Source organism: Drosophila elegans, unplaced genomic scaffold, assembly GCF_018152505.1.
Source record: "Drosophila elegans isolate 14027-0461.03 unplaced genomic scaffold, ASM1815250v1 contig_476, whole genome shotgun sequence".
Taxonomy (NCBI): domain Eukaryota; kingdom Metazoa; phylum Arthropoda; class Insecta; order Diptera; family Drosophilidae; genus Drosophila; species Drosophila elegans.
In genome coordinates this window covers 3,453,102-3,473,884 of record NW_024545863.1, presented here as the reverse complement: position 1 = coordinate 3,473,884, position 20,783 = coordinate 3,453,102, and the positions used below count along the sequence as shown (strand labels likewise).

At 39.6% G+C, this 20,783-nt stretch overlaps 1 protein-coding gene across 6 annotated transcripts in view; it reads left to right on the top strand.

Moving 5' to 3' along the window:
* The window catches only part of LOC108148662 (RYamide receptor), a 55,489-nt gene that overhangs the window by 22,155 nt on the left and 12,551 nt on the right, over positions 1 to 20,783 (top strand). For all 6 annotated transcript variants that reach the window (XM_017275795.2, XM_041709545.1, XM_017275794.2 and 3 more), the window contains exons 2-4: positions 315 to 1,104; positions 2,345 to 2,461; positions 3,021 to 3,219. In XM_017275795.2, the coding sequence (XP_017131284.1) occupies positions 431 to 1,104; positions 2,345 to 2,461; positions 3,021 to 3,219 (990 nt within the window). In that variant the 5' untranslated portion in view covers positions 315 to 430. The remainder of the gene's footprint in view (positions 1 to 314; positions 1,105 to 2,344; positions 2,462 to 3,020; positions 3,220 to 20,783) is intronic.

Below are 20,783 nucleotides of genomic sequence, written 5' to 3'. Positions count from 1 at the left end.
ATTAATGAAGGACGGCAAATCGATGACAAAAATGTTAATTACTAGCCTTTTGTATTCGGGATTTTGTTAGGGAAAAATATAACTGTTTTTTTTCGTAACTTGGAATACCCATCATATACCTTATAACTTTTCTATCTTAGTTGAGGCTATATATCATTCTGATATAGCCCAAAAAACTCTTATACTGACATCAGCCTGCAACTATGCAATGTTTATTGCTTAAATATGTTGGGCGAATTATTAAGTAGCCGCAATGTAGTGCAGCACATTTTTTACGAACTTCACTTATTATAACCAGCAACTTTTACTTACAGATGGCAGCCAGAAGCCAAGTTTGAAGAGCCTAGATTTTGGGCCAGAATGCTTAAAAAAGTTTTTAAGGACTCGAAGTTGGCTTAAGAATTTGTGGTTTCTCTATTGACACGCTCGAATGGAGTTCGACAATAGACCGCTGCTTAAAAGCAGCCGTAGGTTGTTTGAGAACAACGAAGGAATGTACTACATAGCTCCGCAGCAGCCGCTGTTGAGGAATGAGGATAATGACTACCAGGAGGGATCCCTCAGCCTGTCCGACTCCGCCTCCCTCCTTTTCAATGCCACCGCACAAGCGACGGCGGTCGATGAGGCATCCTACGGATACGGATCTACTACCACGCTCAATGGTCTGCAGCTGGAAAACTATAATGTCACCTATATAATGAACTTTAGCTGCGATGGCGATGACATTCAGTCGGAGGACCTGTGGTCTAGTGTTTACTTCAAAAGCACCGTCTACCTCCTGTACATTCCCATCTTTTTCTTCGCCCTGATTGGCAACGGAACTGTCTGCTACATCGTTCAGTCTACGCCGCGAATGCGCACTGTTACCAACTACTTTATAGCCAGCTTGGCACTGGGCGACATCCTGATGTCTCTGTTCTGTGTGCCCTCGTCCTTCATCTCGCTATTCATCCTCAACTACTGGCCTTTTGGCGTGGTGCTCTGCCACTTTGTGAACTACTCGCAGGCGGTCTCCGTGCTGGTCACCGCCTACACTCTGGTGGCCATCAGCATCGACCGCTACATAGCCATAATGTGGCCACTGAGGCCCCGCATCACAAAACGGTAAGAAATAAAACTATTTTTAATCACATTGGCCAAAAGGCGGGTATAATTTTTGGTAAAAAGTATTTTTTTAAATTGAAGTTTTGCTTTAATTGGCTTTAAAAATAAATTAAAACTTACCCAAGCTCTGATGCAATGACTTGTGTTTAGTTATTGTTTTTATTTTATTTTCCTTGTAGTTTACGGCTAAAATATTTATTAGCTTAATTAAAAAAAAGTTGATTGTTGTTGTTTTGCTGAAAATGTATGCAATTCGATTGTTAGTATATAATATCATGGGCACGATTTAAGTATGCTTTTTTAAATGTACCCACCAAGTGCTAGGCTTGGACATTCATTTACGTGCGTGGACGCCGTAAAATGGTCTCAAGGGTATTTATATTAGTGTCCACTTTGACCGCTTGACCTAAGCTACTATCCCCTGGGATAAAGTTTCCGCAGGCCTTTAGTCAGACAGTGGCCAAACACTTCGCCTCGCGTTAATTGGTTTAAATAGTAATTTGAGAGCCCGACATAGCATTTGCTGAAAATCCAGAGCTGCCGGCTAGTAAACAACCATTGACCGGAGGAGAGAAAACATCAATTCGTTTGGTAATTACAAGGCCACTGGCCACCATCTCAGAGTTGGCTTGAGTATTCCAAGATTCATATAGACCGAATTATAGACCAAATTTAACTAAAAACAAGAAAGGAATACCCTCTGCAATTGTATAAATGGGTTTAATATCATTGCCTCTAAAATTAAAGTTACATGTGTATAATATTTCAAATTTTTATAATTCAATTTGCTCGCCCTTTTTTTTCTGTGTTGAGCCATTGGAAATCAGTGACGTCAGTGCTTGCGGGTGCGTACATGCGTGTGTATTTGTTGACGACGAAGGTCATCTGGCCTGTGCAAATGTTTGCGCGTATATAACGTAAATATGGCTGATAATTATTCAACATGACTGTAACTTACCCACACGCAATTACCGGAGAGCGTTCTTAAAGCCAAAACAAAGCATACCGAAACGCTTAACGCTTAATGCCCGCTTATCATGCCTCGTCAAACTTCAGCATCACTCATACGCCGCGTTGGGGAGGGAAAATATGAACTGTTTACAAACGTATAAGAGCATTATTCAAGAGCCAAATGGAAAGCCGATGAGGGATGACTAAAAATAGTAGACATTTTAGATATTCGCAACGAATCAAATTTACTCTGAGCCCACTCAAAACCTGACCTTTTCCCTCTTTGCAGTTATGCCAAACTCATCATCAGCGGCGTTTGGTTTGTCGCACTTGCCACGGCCCTTCCAATACCAATTGTATCCGGCCTCGACATTCCCAGGTCTCCCTGGCACGAGAAATGCGAAAAGTAAGTACGCAGATCCTTAAACAGCAAACAACAAGTGTCGGAGTGTTATTGTCAATACGCGGGAAAACCATACCATTTTTATTTTTCATAATTTTTAAATGTAATATATATAAATATATATTATATAATATATATATATTATATATAAATATATATAAATAAATAATATGATTTATTTTATTTTTTTTAGCAAAGAGAACTAAATTACTGCTACGATTTAATATTTATTGAATTAAACTTTGTTTATAAATTAAAGATTCGCTTAGAAGTAAGTCTTAAAAGTAGTAAAATTTGAGTTACTCAGTCAGAGCGAGGAAAATGAAATATGTTTTTGGCGAACTTTATCTGCAGTCACTGCTGGCAGGAACTTGAAAAGCTTAGCATAACAATGAAATTGCGCACTTGGTCGAGAATATATGAACACACGGGCCGCATGTGCGGTTGTCCCTTTGTGGCAGTAGATTTTGGGAGCCCGGAACATCTGTCCACTTGAAACTAATGCACTTTTCTGCCCTCCCCTCGTTCCATGTGATGTCCTTTGTGCGCGTGCATCCAACAGATACATTTGCCGCGAAATCTGGCCGTCCCGGACGCAGGAATACTATTACACGCTGTCCCTCTTCGCACTGCAGTTCGTTGTGCCCCTGGCGGTGCTCGTCTTCACCTACACCCGGATCGCCATCCGCGTTTGGGGCAAACGGCCGCCCGGCGAGGCGGAGAGCTCCCGCGACCAGCGAATGGCCCGCTCCAAACGCAAGGTGAGTCCATCTAAATCTATGAGCCCCCCCTCTGAGCGACCGCAAAATCAAATTTGCTTTTAAGCTGACCCTTCCATTAGCCGAGTTTCAGTCGAACTAACCACTGAGCATAGTTAGAATAAATGGAAAGACATGAGGAGGCATCAGGGGCGCTTCCGACACTTCAAAGTATAGAAAGAAAATATTAGTTTTCAAATTTCGTAAATTAGTCGCTTAAACTCAAAAATAAAATGTAAAAAGGTCTAACTTAATTAAGTCGAAAAAAGAGCATAAGCAAAAGGAACTCATTTTAAACTTAAACTTGTTATAATTTAGGACTTAAGATATTATTATGTATAAATTTCTACAGTGTTATTCATATTCTAAATTATTTTCGTTTTATATTGATTTGGCATAGAAATGCGTTGAATGCTTGTGAGATAAATCAGTGAGTGTTGAACATGCAAATAAAATTGTGAAATAGACTAGTGATTGTCAATTGAATGAATAAGCAAGGGGAAGCGGAAATAGAACAAGCTTGGAATGTTAGGAGTTTTTGAAGCACACAAATGAAGTATAAGAATAATTTTAGTGAATTTGGGTGATGAAATAAAATAGGTTAATTTTAATAAATCAGAAATATTTTTTCAGAATTTAGTTACATATAATATAAATCGGGTTTATTGGTTTTTTGCTTGAAAGTAACTTTTCTTCAATACCTATTGCACAATCCTTTGCTTTTGTAAATATAATTATTAGTAAAAAATTCCACAATTAGGGTGTTTGAGTAGCTTTAAATAAATGTTGTGAAAAATAACTATAATCTTAATTTGCAAGTTCCTCTTGCATAAGTCCAGCCAACTCCTGCTTGCGTTTTGTTGACTCTAAAGTTTAACCCCAATCGCAGCACCTTGCCACTGCCTCGATCTGCAGTCAATGGCAAGCCCCCACTTGTTGACTGCTACAAGTGAACTCAAACCCAAACCCAAACCCAGAGCCAAACCAAGACTCAAACTAAGCCATCAGCGGACCAGAGTCTGTTGAAACAAAAACTACGATGGCGACAGCTGTCGAAGCAGCAATCTTCAAATTGATTTTACATTTTTTCCCCTTTTTGCTCCGCACAGGCAGAGAAAAATCTGGGGTCAATGGGGAGCAAGCGTGGCAAGGCTGGCTTCCTGCTCCTCACAGTTGATATTATACCCTATAAAAGGGTACATTTATCCTACAAGACTCTTTAATTCACATCGATAAAGCAAATTGCATAATCATTGCTTTGCAATTAAATATTTAAGTATCATAATTAAACAAATAATATCTGTTAAATTAGATTTTGACTTTAAATAATCTTCAAAACTATTTAAAGACTTTCGACTCTAAAATCTTTATAGTTTATTCACTCATTTTATGACTGCTTTGAAAAATGTATAAGGTGAGCGTATTCGAATCTTTGTTTTCCTAAGCTGGTCTGGCTTTTCTTAAAATATATTTTAAGACTTAAATTTTTGGGTTGTGGCAGCGTGCCAAATGGCATGTAATGCTCACATAATCACACGGCACAAGGCACAGCCACTATTTACAATAAACTTGCACGAGCCGAGTTTCGGCAAAAGTAAATGAGAAAAGATTTATGCGGTGCATGTGGTCCGTACTTGGTACAGGGGTCCCCGAACATATCCACTTGCCAGCTGGAGGCTTTGCTGCGATGCAATTGCCATTGCGTCTGCGTACAAGTCGTCGTCTGAAGATGCCATCCAGCGTTTTGTGGTCTTCCAGGAAATCAATTGCGATGCGACGGCTACTTTTTGTAGTAGTCAAGGTGGGGTTGGGGGTGGTAACGTAACCACGTTAGTTGTCAAACGAGCCCCCTTAGTCGATGGTCGATGGCCAATTGTGCAGCTGAACAGAAGGAGAAGGAAGCATAAAAGCATTTTGGCCAAGAGTGTGAGCTGGCTACGACCAATCCTGGCCAAAAACACAGCTGACCAAATGGCCTCCCAACCCTTCGATTTGAAGGAATATTTTTGGCTCTTCGGTTTCCTATTTGGAAGGCGTTAAATTTACCCAAAAAATAGGAGTAGGTGATATGTTATATCAAATTTCACTCTAGACCCAAATTTGTGGGCATCAGTCGGCCAGTAATTATAATTGCCATATTTGCGGGAGAAGGCACACAAGGAGGCAGAGTAAGTCCAATGACTGTCCAATTTCGAAGAGATAAGACAGACAACCGACAGGGACTCCTTCATCTCCTTCATCGCAGAAAACAGAAAAAGCCCAAGCCAGAAATGAAAATAAAAACAATTGCTGACAGTCTCGCCCACCGCTGTGCAATGTTACCCAATTCGAGCTCAAGGCGATGCAACTTCATCTGCCATTCACTTTTCGATGCAGTGGCTCTGCCCCCTCCAATGTCCAAGCTCTGACCATCCTTCGATGCAGCCCCAAAACTTGCAGTTGCCCAAAAAGTGGCTACCAATAGTTATTTGGTTACTTAACCCGGGAACCATTTTGCTGACTTGGATTTCTCATTTTCTCATGACGGCTCCCTTCGCTCATGCCTCCATGTCCATCGTTGACAATTTCTTCCTCGTGTCTGGCGTCTTTCGAACAATTTTGCCAATTGGCAGTTGAAATGATTAGCAAATTACCGCTCTCCCCATGGGACCTCAACTGTGTCGCAGCTTCCTCGAAATCGTAATTGTCGCTCGTTGTCAATTCAGTCGATTGAAAGTTACAAATTTATTTTGTAATCCTTAGCTTAATTGCTTGAGTGGGCATTTCGCAGGATTTACAAACAAGTTAAAATAATGCAACATTTCAACTAATTGTAGAAAATGAAATGACAATTATTACAAATAGTAAATGACACAGTTCTATTTCGTTTGCCAAGTGGAAAATTTAACTAAGTCAATTAAAGTTGAATTTAATGTTATTAGTTGCATATAGAACTGATACAATTTGTATAAACATTTTTAGAATATTTGATTCAATAAGAAAAAGGGGACTAGTTCTACTATATGCTATTTTAAAATTGTTATCGATTCCCGTATAAAGATAAAACATATTTTATGAATAATTTATTCAACATAAACATCTCTTTAGACATTTTCCTACTACAATTCCATTTTATAATTGCAAGATACAACGCATTGCCTTTTGCCATTGCACTTTGTCAATATTTGTCAAGTGTTTCCTAAATTCGTTTGCACGAGTTGCAAATCACAGTCCATCATCTAATTGCTGGGAAACACACCGCAGGCAAAACAATCAGTCGAAATCCGAGATCGGCGGCTTCGGAGGGGGAATAATATTATTATTACTGACTTGGGGCGATGACACTTCACAGTTGTCAGCGGGCCTTCGGCGGTTGCAACTTTGGATTGAGTACGAGTATCACTATTTGTCAGCTATTTCTTCTTATTTCTTTTTTTTTTTTGACCACCAACTATCGATGGGCAGCTGGCAACAGACCAACGCCACTGAATCTGCATTGCATTTGCATCTGCCATTTGCGTTAGAGACTAAGTTTTGTCAATGCGGCGACGCCGACAACTAATGTGTAATGTGTAGGAAACGCGGCTCATTTGCCGCGATTGCTTCTCGTTTGTTGGCCAAACGTTAATTGCATAATTGACTGCAAGGCGTAACTCTCGTCCCGAAAGTGCCCATGCATTGGCCATCGTCGTCATCATCGTCCTCTCGATAACTGAGCCCCTGTTGTCCACGTCATGGAGCTTCGGCCGAGAGTGATGAGCCAGTGCCGTCCAAATGGGCAGGTCCAAACCGGGGGGCGGGATGCAGTCCAATCCGCAACGGGTTCCCATATCCCATTTTTCTCGATTGCATTTTCTTGCCTTGCCGGGGTATGCGTATTTTTTCCACGGGGTTTGTTTCATTTCCAGCTGGAATTTATCAAAACGAGTTATCCAAATTTAATAAAAATTGTAGTATTTTAAGGTACTAATGTTGACTTCAAGTATAAGAAATTATTTTTAATGAAAAAATGCCCATCAGAAAGTTCTTTATAATACGAGTTTTTCATATTTGAAAAATAGAATAAATTTGCTTAAACAATTTTAATTTCTTATTTTTCTTCAAAAAATTAAATAAATCTTAATATCAATAGTACCACTTTTAGTTAAACAAATATAGTTTCCCTAAAAAGCATATAGCAATTTAATCCATTACATTTAAGGAGCTCTTATGGGTTGGTCATCACAATATATCTTTTTAATATTGTGTGAGGGTATTTCAAGCTGCGGCCATTGTAATTTATAATTTAAATTTTCTTGTTTTATTTCTCCGACTGAGGCTGCGTCAGACGTTGCAGCCGCGTCATCGTCTTCTCTTTCTGTTGAATTGTGTTAAAATGTTAATTTCGTATTACGTAATCTGTGTCATATCCAGCTAGTAGCGGCAGGCAGTTGGCCAGGCAGCTGGGATCTTCATCATCGCCAGGCCGTACCAGCACATCCCAGAGATACAATGGGGAGTGCATGTGAAAAAAAGTGAGAGGATTCCCAGGCTGGCTAACAAACACAACGAGGCACACACCCACGCTGCGGAGTGTTGAGTGCACTTTGTGCGTTTTGTGGCAAATTAAAAGATAAAACCCACCGAGGCAGCAGCTGCAGAAGTAACAACTTTCGGCAACAGGCTGCAATTAGTCTCCCCTTCATGCGATTCGTTTATCTCGCCAATGGAATCTCCTCCATCTGCAATTCCGGTTCCCCTCGGGACCTCCGCTTGGAATTTCTTTACTTAGGAGTCCAACACCCTACCATTTCATTGATTTATTTACACCCAATTTGGTCTACATGCGTGTTGCAGTATACAAATATGCAAATAAATTTCTGCAAATAAATTTTGACTTGGAATGGAAATGTTTAGTAGTTACGCAATCATACAATAGAATGTTTACAAAAGATAAAATTGTTTCTTTCAGGACTTGTCAACAAGCACACTTTTATTTATATTTATTATGAAAATAATCTGATTATAAAAAATTTCTTAGAAATCAAACAAGTGTTTTCTTAATTGTTAATTCATAGTTCCAAAATGATTTTAAATAATTCTATATAAAAACAAATGTTTGTTTCAGATTCAAATCTTTATTTTAATTAAGCTTTTGTGGAACACTGTTCTATGTTCTGAATGAACGTTTAAGTAGAATACCCTGAATGCATATTTGTCTCAAATAAACTTGTCAAAGGACAACTAAAGCTGATTCACATTGCCTACAAATATTTGAAAAACCATGATCAAACATTGACATTCTTAAGTCTTCATTATTGAGGCATGAGCCAACTATTTGTTCCGTGTTTTGTGGACAGATCATTAAAGGTATTGCATAATGAGCGAGCAATCCATTAATTACGGAACAAACACGCAGAAAGACATTAACATTAACATTCGACTTTATGGGCCACTCTTCTGGACTGTTTGCCCTCGACTATAAAATTCATCAGCCTGCCATTTTGGCCGTTCGTTTTGCGGTAATTTTTGGTTAAATCAATAAAACTAAATGTGGTGTTTATTGTGGCGCAATGGCCAGGAGTCTTGCGTTGCAGAGGACCATAAATTAGCCTGCTAATGTCCGTAAATTAAACAGAGACTCTGTCGAACAAGGTGAATCGACAGTGCTCGTATGTAAATAAATTTCAGCTCGATTGTCGTCATTGTTTAGGTGATAATTAAATCGGAGTCGGACAGTATTGGTCTTATTTAAGAACGAAAACAAATGCAATTTCTGCCCTTTGAGTGAATTTTCAGGCCTAAGTTACTCTGACAGTTGTTGGCCAAGAGTGAAGAGTTTGTGGCCAAGACAGACAAGTTAGTAGCTGAATTTTGGTCTGGTCGGCAGCTGCCCGGCCTTTGTGGTTGCATCTGCTGTTGCTTTTTTTGTCCGCTGTTGCATGAGACAACAAATTTTCCGCCCCTGTTTTCCCCCTCACCTGTCTGTCTGTTTGCGCTCTTTTGTCGGATGGGCATGTTTGTTTGGCGTCCGAACAAGTTTATTCTACGAAAAGTGAAAGGTTCGGACTCGCATGCAACGCTTATGAATGTCGACTGCCCGCAATCTGTGTCAGTGACGCACTAAAACCGATCAGGCACAAAGGCGAGTGCCCCCAATGAAGATGCATCACCTGAACACAGCTGGGGCTTTAAATAATTTGCGTACAATTAAAGAATAATTGTAATATTGAATCTAATACTAAATTTGTAACCATTAAACATGTGTAATGGTCTTACTAAATGGGAAGAAATGATATAGTTATATATGTATTGGCTAGAAATATTAATGGTATAGCTGGATTTCCCTGCAGACACGCACAACGTCATAATATTCTCATCTCGGAGCCATTGAGAAAATCAAAGCTGCTGCTCATTAATGATAGAACCATATGACCGCATCAAATTACAGCCACTGCTTTAATACATTGCGTATACGCCTTGTATGGCTTGGCTGCAAATGAATGGGAGAAGTGGGCAGCTAACAAGCAAGCTAGTTGACTGCCTTTGGTTAATGCAAATTAGTACCCAACCAAGGATGATATTCAAGTCAAGTCAAACTTCATTGATGGCTTCGTAAACCATAGAAACCAGCTCTTGATGATTGGGCTTAAAATTATCTTTCATATCTTTCATAATTTCAAGCAACTAGTTCGATGTAAAGAATGCCATTGTTACGCTCAATAGTTTACCACCTTACATGCTGGTTTGTCGTTACGGAGATGATCATGATTGCTCCGTCCACGGAGCCAAAAGCGCAATTCGCGCCACGTTAACCCCGTTTTCGGGTGGTGTCAAAGGTGCCACGGCTGCCGTTGGATCCATGTATCTGGCATCCAGCTGAGTTGGTTGTAATTAAAACGTGAACACAGCCGTCGACTGGACAAAGGCTGCCGGGCTTTAATTTATCCACGGAGCCACACCCTTGACGGGAGATTTCCCCCCTTTAATTTGAGATCGAGTTTTTATTTGCCGTCAGAGTGATGGTATCGCGTGCACAATACAATAGCCAGACCTATTTTTGATTTACAAATTGGTAGAAATTTCTTTATATATTTCACATAATCGTTCTTTAATTTTTAGTCATTCAAATTTTTTCTATTAATTTAAATTGTTTTGTAGTGAAGGCCTAGTTATTTCCAGAAGAGAAGGTATTTTAAATTGTTATCATTTATCTATCATAACATTTTTTAAAATCGCTTTCACAAAAAATTGACATACAAATATTTAGAAACGATGAAGGCTTTTTAGATATGATTGACATTTTTAAAGAACGATTTTTTGCATATACATTATTTTTTATAGAATAACCTAAAATGGCAATTAGAGATTTTGATAAACTTTTTCCTCCGTGCAGCAATCAAATAAGGGACCAACAGGTAGCTTGTGTCGGATTTGAGAAATGGCAGACACGAACAATTTAGATTGAAGCGGATTTAAGAGAAAAGCGAAGGGGATGCTGGCTATATTTCAATCCCAATGCTTCCCTATTTCACCCATTGAGCCACTTACCGATATCCCGTAAAGCTATTTTGCCACAAAAATAATTCAAATTGATAAGCCACTGTTAATGGCCGGCTCTTAATGACCAGTAGCCACTGAAGACCAGCGACAGTGGGTTAACTTTGCCTTGCCTTTGTTTTCTTATTTCGTTGTTTTTTTTTGTTGCCGACTGCCATTATCTTTGAGTTGGCACTTTAAACCCGTAATTAGTTTACACTTGCGGTAATTGCGGCATAAATCTTCAACTTGCCAAGTGTCGTAATATCCAAGGCACACACACACGGCCCAATCCCTATCTGGATCCCTGGGGGCGCACGAGTGTGGGTTCCGTTCCCAACAACTTTATATCTGGATCCCTTGCCACATGCCCTCCTCTTTTCAGCTCCATTGCAAACTCCATTCCCAACCCAATTTATTGCATCCCAAGCCAACTGCCGCAAAATGATTTGTGGCTTAAGTGGAAGTCGGAGCGTCGTGCTCTGCAGCCAAGTTGCCAGCGCATCTCTGGCTGGTGGACTCGAAAGACCCAAGTAGGTAACAGACCAGCGTCAGTCCAGCTACACTCAGAAACAGACGGCTTTCAAGGGATAAAATAACAAGAAAATTTAGAAAGGTTTCAACATTTACTATTAAGAATCTTACACAATCTTATTAAACAAGCTTAGGTGCATTAATTTGCATTGATCTATTTGCTTGGGCTTATTAAATGCTTTTAAACCATAAATGCTTTCCTACCATAAATGCTGTTATACTTAAATTATTATATAAATATTTGCCCAGTGCAGAAACATTCAGCTGTGTGTCTTTCTGCGACTCCTTTTAGTTGGGCTGTTGTCACGCCATTTTCAAATAAACAGCGCCACTGTAAATATAATTTTTATTCCGACTGCAAATAAAACCATGAGCACCGGTCCCAGGCATACGTCCCCATCCGCATGCACATCTTTCCAGCTTGTGCAGAAGCTTTTTGCAGCGTTTGGCTAGTGGTTCTCATGGCGGAAATAAGATGGCCCTATCATGGCTCGGACTGGGCTCATGAAGCAGCATCTGCGACTTTTTTCGGCTCCCCGAGCAATTGTTTTCCACGGAGCAAGTGCGTGGCCGGCTTTATGGGTATTGTCGCCCCTTTTTATGGAGCTATTAAGGTGTCGTCTGTGCGACTGTTGCCACAATTGTCCCATTGTCTGCCAGGTACGGAAATGTCGCGTGCTGGGGGCAATGTTGGGTTAAACGATGAACTCAATACAACTTTGGGATCACAAATGCCGTGAAATTGAATGTGTTTCTATTTATGTTTGGCGTTTCAGGGTTCTGGCAAACTAAGTTACCTTGAATTTCTCCTAAATGCCAATCGTATTCCCTTTATAGTCTGTATCCAATATTTTCATAATTTTAATTTATTAAATTATTGTTTTAAAAAGTAATGGTTAAATTTACGTTTTTCAGTTGTGTTTTCCTTTGAGTGAGAAACCTTATTAATGGATTATTAATTAAAACAAACTTTCTTAGTTAAAACGTAGTTATCCTCCATTAACTTTTTACAAACCGCCAAATAAACCCATTTGGCGGCTTTGTATATAAAAACCACAATTCGAGCTCCGAAAAGGAATTGAATTTCGTTGTAACGGAAGATGTTAACACAAACTATTAGCAACAAAAAAAGACCAAAATTGGCTGGGAAAATTTTATGTTGGCCATTCGGCAATTAAATGTGAAAATGTTCAAGAGAAGCACCCAAAACTGAAGTACTTTCTCTCATTTCATTTTGCATGAAAAACAAACAACGGATCTGCATATAAGCGCCAGATGCAGATACCAAATACATTTACTGATGTATACTGTTCAATTAAAACGTGAGCTATTGCAGTACTATAATGAGTGTAGGGGAATAATGATTAAATGCGGGCAGGAGCAAAACCAACTAGCCCAGGGGCACGCATTGCCACCGGGATGCAAGTTTCAGATGCAGATACATTTGTTCAGAGGCACTCATGTGGCTGCCAATTAGTGGCCTCAATAATGGCAGCGTTTAGCATAAATGCGTAAAAGTTTCCCGGCACTGCTTCATATATTCTTCTATTAGATACATATGTGCTCCCATTGCTTTTCATCATCACAATTAGTATATTTTATTATGTATAGACTGAAAATATATAAATTAAAAAAAAAAAACAGTATGGAAACACAAAATAAACGACAACTTTACTACAACTAAAAAGACTTGCAATATAAACTAAAAGCAAAAAAAAAATAAATTAAAAGTAGTAAATTAAATTAATAAAATTCTATAAAATGAACAGGAAATAAATTTAAATATTTAAATGCCATTTACATTTACAAAGAAATTTGAAGACTGGCAATTGAATGTAAGCAAGGCGGCTTCACTTTTATTTTATGGGTATTACACGTATTAAATGTATTAAGCTATATTAACATAAAAATTTACAAGTATTAAATGTATTAAGCTATCTTTCCTAGTCAATTTCTGCCCACGTTTCTAGCCGTCTCTTCCTGGAGGGCGAAGTCGTGGCCACATTTATCTGAAAAAGAAGGAAAAAAGTGCAGGTATCTTGTGGCGTCGAGTGTGCTTCGAGTCGAGCCTTGGGCCTGTGGCACTTCCTGACACGTTTTCCCATTCGAAAGGTTAAATGTTGAGCCAGTTTGGGGAGACTTGAGACTTCGCTGGGATCGCCTCCTTCGCCTTGGCCAGACACTTTTGCGGCTTGGCCTGCCAACTGGCAGACATACAACTCACAACTCACAACCCATAAGCTGCAACTGTGGCAAGGTCTGCAAGGTTAAAAGCGGCCAGCTCGTGAACGCGACCACTTGCGGTTTCATTTGCAACTGCTGGAAAATCCGCGAACTGCGAATCGGAGTCGTCGGATCCAAACCAGTTCCACCAGTGACCTTTTCGTGTCTCGCGCAATTTTCATAAGCCCCTAATCGAGCCGCGTGTCAAGTGCGTGAGGTGTTGCATCTGGCGATGATTAAGGGGCGGGGCGGCGGATGGGAGATATATATCTTAAAAAAACTCTAAAATAACTGGCCAACTGTTTGTACATTTTTCACAAATTGGGCATGCAAAGTAATGAGCCGCATCCCACACGGTGAAAAATACTACAGAATATTATGCTAAAACCATTTAATTTGATAGTATTGAAATAGTAAGCAAATATTTTATTAATTTCTTATTGATTTTCCTTCAAAACTTCCATCACTAACTCTTAATTTATAAAATATCTTTGTTTGCATACATTTTTATTTAAAGTGCAGAAATCACACATGTGCGTGAGCCGTCAGGTGGCAAAATGCCTTGGGTCTTATCACTTTAGAGGTGTTTAAATTGCCAATAATTTGGCCTTGCCACAGATTAATCGCTTACTCCCTTTTCTTCCACTGCTTACGCAATAAAGCATCCCTTTCACTCTTTCTCCCGACCTTTGGTTAGGCCATTGATTATTTTTTTTCGCATTTTCAATGAAGTCATTTTGGCAAGGGACAATTATCACCACATTGCATACGAAAACGTGAACGCCCCGATACTTTCGGGCATCTCGTCAACATCACGGGCACGTTCGCTCATTAATATTTGCGCTGCCAATTGAAGCGCTTTCGGGTTGTCTTTAAAACTGAAATGTAAATGATGACAACACCGGCGGCAACAACCACGCGAGCAACTGCAAAACAAGCAACGGCGGCTACTTTGCATGAATACAAGCAAATTGAGCCCGGAATTCACAGCGAGTCCATTATACTCTATAATAACAAACACAAATATGAACATAAATTTAAATATTATTAATACATAATAAATTCAAGAATTAAACTTAATTCATCATTTGATATTAATTCAATTTTATAATATTTTAGAAAGAATTTTTAAAAATAAGTTAGTGGTAAATTTTAATAAACAATCCTTATTTATTTTAAAATTTTAACACTCATACTAAATTGTAACTTAATTAGGGCTTTTTATTGATTTTGGATAAAAGGAATGGCACATGCTATTATTAAATTTTCGCAAAAGTATGAGTGGCAATGAGCTGCATAACGGAAAGTAAACATATATTTTGGGGCCGCTAGCTTCAACGTTCAACAAAAAAATTTTCAATTAATTATTAAATAATTTCTTCAGTTAAACAAATTAGTAGCTAAATGCACATTATTGATAATTACAATTTAAACCTGAAATCTGTCTTTGCGAAGGCAAATGCCATGTTCGATGTCTCTGATTAAAGCAAAGCGCCAGTTTTAGATTAATTACGAGTGAATTCAGTGATGTTAAAAAATAATTCAATCGCCAGCGTCTTCATCTTCGTCTGGGTTGCCAATGCCTAAAAGCGAAAGTTAGCCGGCTAGTTCCGATGGGAATCTCAATCTCTTTGTGGACTGGTCATTTATCTTTGGGCTCAACTTGCGCTTACCCAATCGGTTACGCAGGAGGACTTGGGGTTGGCGGTGGTGGCGCTGAGGATTCCCATGCAGATATGGTCACTGAGTTGGGGGCGCTGGATCGCCAATCGCCAATAACTGAAGAGCCGGTCATCCTTTTCGGCGCGTTTGCCACACGTTTTGCAGTCACCATAAATCGCCTTGATTATCGCGCCATTCCAATTGACGGCAGAGGTCTCTCATCTTTCATAACTCGATTGCCATTGCATCCTGGAGCTGTAGTGTTGCGTAACCAACGGACCAATCGACCAATCGACCGATGGACCAGACCACTCTCTTCGATTTGACTGTCATTTGTCGGTCCTTCTTTCACTTTTCGTTTCCATGCCCTTAATTGATTTTAACAAGTTTTAAGTCTCGGCCGTGTTTATTTTGGCAATTTCGTATTTCCTTCGGCATAAAGTGTTTTCCCGCTGGCCTTCAGTCCGTTTGAGGCATGCCTACGCTCAATCAATCTTCTGACCCCAAGTTTCTGGTTGTAATTTGAGACCTGCTGCTCTTGGCCAAAGTGTGAAAACCGAAACCCATTTACGCAAAATATGATTTCTTGTTTGGCTTTTGTTAACATACCCCCCTGGCCAAAAAAATGCGGTAAGATGGAAAGGTTTAACTTTGCCCTGGCGCCGTCAACTTCAATTACTTTGTGCACAAAGGTTGCCGAAACCTAAAAGCACCAGACAAACTCAATTACAAAGTCCTTGATCTCAAGGTTGTTAGTTAATCCAAAAGATTCAGAGGCTTCTTGAAAACTACCAGAAACTTCAGAAAACCAACCATCCAGCATTGCAACAGACGTCATGGAAACACCGTTGCTGCACGCAATAATGGAGAGATACAAAGATACACAGATGCACAGATACAAAAGTATCTGCAGCCAGAAATGTAAAAGGAATCCCAGACACTTTACGCATCTTTAAGTCTTTGACAGCGCAATTTAAATAATTGTGGTTTCTTCTAGCCACAAGACCCAAGTCTTGGCGAATTGCATAAGCTACCCAATAAAGTTGCGAATCCGACTCGCTGCCTAATGACCATTTGCATTATCTTCTCGCCAAATTACACAAAGTTCGGCCAGAAGAGCTGGCTACGTATGGAGGAGTAGATGGGAATGTAGATAAATGTCTTTGATGAGCTATGAATATTTCGACAGATATGCAAATGCGAAAGCGGCTGCTATTGTTGGATCGATGGACGAAACTCGCACGTTTTTCCCTTCCTAGCCAGCTTTTCTTGGGGTCTCCGGGTCTTTGGGGCACGTGCAGCTGTTGCGCTCAGATAGACAGATACTCGTAATGATGAAAAATTGCCCCCAGGAAATGTAAAAACAAAAAGAAGAGGAAACACAAAGCGATTTCCGCTGATTTGGGGGAAAACCTTTTAATATGACGGACCACAATATTTCCATTAAATATGCATTTGCCTGTCTCCACCCCAAAACAGATTTTGACAAACAAACAAACAAACCTCAGTGACCGCGATCCCACACAACTTAACCCCCGTGGTTTCCCACCGCAAACATAAATTATACCGCATTTGGCATTATAAACACGGCTTCAATCCACAGATTTTACCTCCATTTGAGCAACTCCGTTTGGGTGGGAGCTTCAGATATTTGAAATTCCACTCGCCTGCAAGGGAATCAATTGCAATCCGACTGCAATAAAAGTTTGGCACATGCAAATCCAAGTGAGCGGCATGCCCTTATTGGCATACAATGTAGTTTTCTCAGGGGTTTTTATGCCAAAGAGAACACATCCTTCACCGCTTCAGAAATTAATCCAGTTTGGTTTCAATGTTTTGCTCCACACAGAAAAAATAACGCAATAAATCACAAAAATATCAAATTACTAAATAGCAAATAATAAACATGTTTTTATTTCCCAGAATTCTCTTTGGACTTTGTAGCCATAATTAATTAATTAATTTTTATTTTAGTTTAAAAATTATTTCTAAATCTAGTTTTTTGCTAAAATTTGATTGTGAAAATGTTTTAATCAAGTTAAAAACTCCCTCTTCTCCTTGTGCATGGCTGTTGACTTAAATTATTTCATTAGGTAAACTTTTACGATATGCATAAAAAGCAGACTGGCGCACAATCAAAGTCGGGAGTTTCTTTTTCACACGTTTTCGCTTTTGTGCAGCTTCCAGTTTCGAGTCACTCGAATTGGACTTCATTTGTGAAATTACGCATACGCCATGTTGTGCTCCCCGTTTTATAGCCTCTTACGCTTTATGCATGTGCACTCGCAAGCGTAATTCGCTTAATTTTAGCTCACAACGACCCACATTTCTCCGGACTTTTAGGTGTGAATTTGATTTTTATTTGGGTATTAATTTGGAAGATAACTTTGTTTCCATTGGCACTGCTCCACATTGAGTTACAAGTAAGGAACTCTAGCTGAACTTTCAACTCGCAGCTACTTTTCCGCGGTGCCAAAAATGCAGTCAAAGTTTTTCGGTTTGCTTACAACTTCGAAGACGTTAACTGAGTGAAATAGGCGAAATGCGTTGGGCGCCCAAAAACAGGATGAGAAATGTGGCATATGTGAAAGGTTGCGAATGATTAATGCCTTGCTCCCGACACGACTTTTCCATTTGTCAGTTAGATGAAAAGCCACCGAAATGCGTTGGAATGACAAAGCCGAGCAAATTGGAACAACTAAAATTGCAGCCATTAAAAGGCAACTGCATATTGCAAAAAAAGCATAAAGGTTGCATGGAAATTTCAGGCAGGAAGCCACAAGAAAGTGCGGTTCGCGCATGTGAAAATGTTCAACAGAACAGGAACATAGTATGTATGTACGCAAGCCACCCATTTCGACATTCTGCCATTAAATGAACAGTTCCTTGTGGCTTCTAAAATGGGAGCCAGTAAATGCAAGTCAGCAGTTGCAAAGGATGACGGCTTTTGTGTTAACCAGAAAAATGGAATTTTTTTTTATGTAGCAAACATGTTTTTAGCCACGAAGGAAATGCGGCTTCCCGAGTACGCAAAGGTGCGATGTAAAAGAATTGGATTTTGTTGAAGTAGAGAAATAAGTAAATTGTTTACAGTATATAAGGATTTATTGGAGACGTTACGTCTGTCGTCGACATCTGCAAATCCGAATTAAATTTGGATGCAATGGCAAAAGTTTGTTTCAGACACAGAAAACCACTTTTAATTACCGCCTACAAATGAAGGTTAATAGCAAACATTTAATTAAGCCTAAAGACTGCTAAGCACTCCGAAATGGCCCATTCACTATCATACATTAACATCAACAGTTTCATTTGCAAGCGACCTTAGATAATTGCCGAGTTGTTTGAATTGCCAAATGGTCAACCGTTAAACGAAAAACCCAGAAATAAAACCCAAATCTGCAAAAAAAAAGTCGTTGACACTGATTAGCATTTAAAAGTGAGCGACAGCAAACTTTTGCGACGGCAGAAGAGTTCGCATAGCAACGTTTTCAATTGAAGCGAACATCTCGAGTTGTTGGACAGACGAACATACAATAAATAATAAGTCTGCAGATCGCGAATCGATGCGACGATACGATCGCGGCCAGATGGAAGATGCAATTGACGCTGGCGGCAACATACACGGCAGCAACATGCAATGCGCCAACTGAAGCAACACCAAAAATGTCAAATGTAAAAACAGCGAGACCGTTCAGTTTCAGACGGTTGCAAAAACGAAGAAAACGCAAACAGCTTAAACAGAAATCGCATTCAACAATAAAAAATTTGCACGCCGCCGTTTGCCTAACAAGCAGGAAGTGTTGCTGGGCAGACTGCAGATGGAAAAGCAAACGGGGGTAGGATGGGGATGGCGATGGGGATGGGGATGGGGAGATGCCCACCGGCAGAAACCAGCGACAATGGATGCAGGAAGCAACAACTGTCGTCGTCGTCGCCGACTTCCTACCCATCATCCGCCGACCGGGCCCCGTAAAAAAAACTTCCACTTCCCAGGGATGCTCCCGTATTTTTTTGCCCCATTGCGTGAGCTTTATCTTTCAGTGTCAACCTGAAAATATTGTATCGTGGCATCTTTTATGCAACTCTAATTTTCTGTGCCACCCACTGAGGCGTCATCGTTGCGAATAAAGTTCAAGTCACTGAAATTGCAGAAATGTTGAGATGCCTGAGTAAACAAATTTTCCTCTGGCACATTGTGTTTGCATAGAGCTGGTAAATGATGTGTAAATACCACGAATATCGTATTGCCTTTAAACATAAAATTATAATTGCATGCATTTTAAGGAAACAGCATATAATTGAAGTTTATTTGCAAAATAAATAATGGTAAATACATACTTTAGTGGGAGAGTACAATTTGTATTTAAATCAAAAATTAAACAACTTATCTACTAACTTCCAAAATTTTCCAACTCTATTCATCTTATTTTGCAACACTTTTAAAGCTTGTGGCTAAGTTGAATTAACTGAGTGAGTTACTCCAATACACTAAATTTCACCCAGTTGACTTTACTCCAATTTAAGTGCTTTTTAACGTCCCCAAGGCATTGTGCCCCCCATTGACTGTTTGGCAGCCTCTGTCGACCAACCGCCGAACGCCGTTGCTGCTTATTTTTAGCCGCATTGTTGAGCGTGAGATTTATCGCCAGCTGCGGTTGCTTTTTGGCGATCGGCGCGCTTTTGGCGCTTTTTTTCCAACGGCATTCGGAAGTTGAATGAAAACCGTTTAAATGGTAGAAGAAAAGCATGTGCCCAATATTTAGACCAGTGAATGCTCTTTAAAATCGGTTCTCAGTTAAAATATTTATCCAGTACTTAATAAATCTTTGGAAACCAACTGTTTGCTTTTCTATTTTTGTTCTTAATGGAATTAATTAATTTCAAACTTAAACATTAAGAACATTAGATTTTTGCGGGATTAAAATAAATAAACATTTTAAAAAGAATTTTGTAGTAACTTTGCTAAAAAGAGCTTAAATTTGTTTTATTAACTCTTTATAATCATTTGTTTAAAAACTTCCATTTTGGAGATGTGATAATTAAGGTGTTGATAAAAAATATTATCTCATCTTTGAATGCATATCGATAGGAAATATTCTTACAATCCACATTTGGAAAATTCCTTGTTAAAATTAAGTCATTTTTTCAAATGTTATTCCAAGGCAAAAGTCAAGGCGACCGCTTTCCGGGGACTCGGATGTGAACTCGAACTTGGATTCCCGCTCCGATTTGCATTCCCATCCATCCACTGGCCTTCGGAGGCAGCGGAGTTGCAGATTCAACAGCCACTGATTGCTCCTTGGTGGAGGGTGCTGTTTCGCCAGGCTTTTATTTCGGTTTAATTCGGATTTTTCGGCTGGAAATTCGATTTCGTTTCCCAAACCGAGCAATTTATTGCAGCCGCAAGTTTGTCAATACACGAAAAATCGCTCGTCGCTCGTTAGCCAAGACAGTGTTTGCATATGGCATTTGGTGGCTCTTGCTCCTGGCTCAACTTGGCCCGAAGCTGCAACTTAGGCTTTGGTTACGCAATCAGCGAGAGCGATTCAAGGTGAAATCGCAATAGGAAACACAGTGCTGAGCTGACAGCTGACTGCAGTTGCGTTTTAATTTTTATTATTATTATTCCTAAGAGCGCGATCATCAGC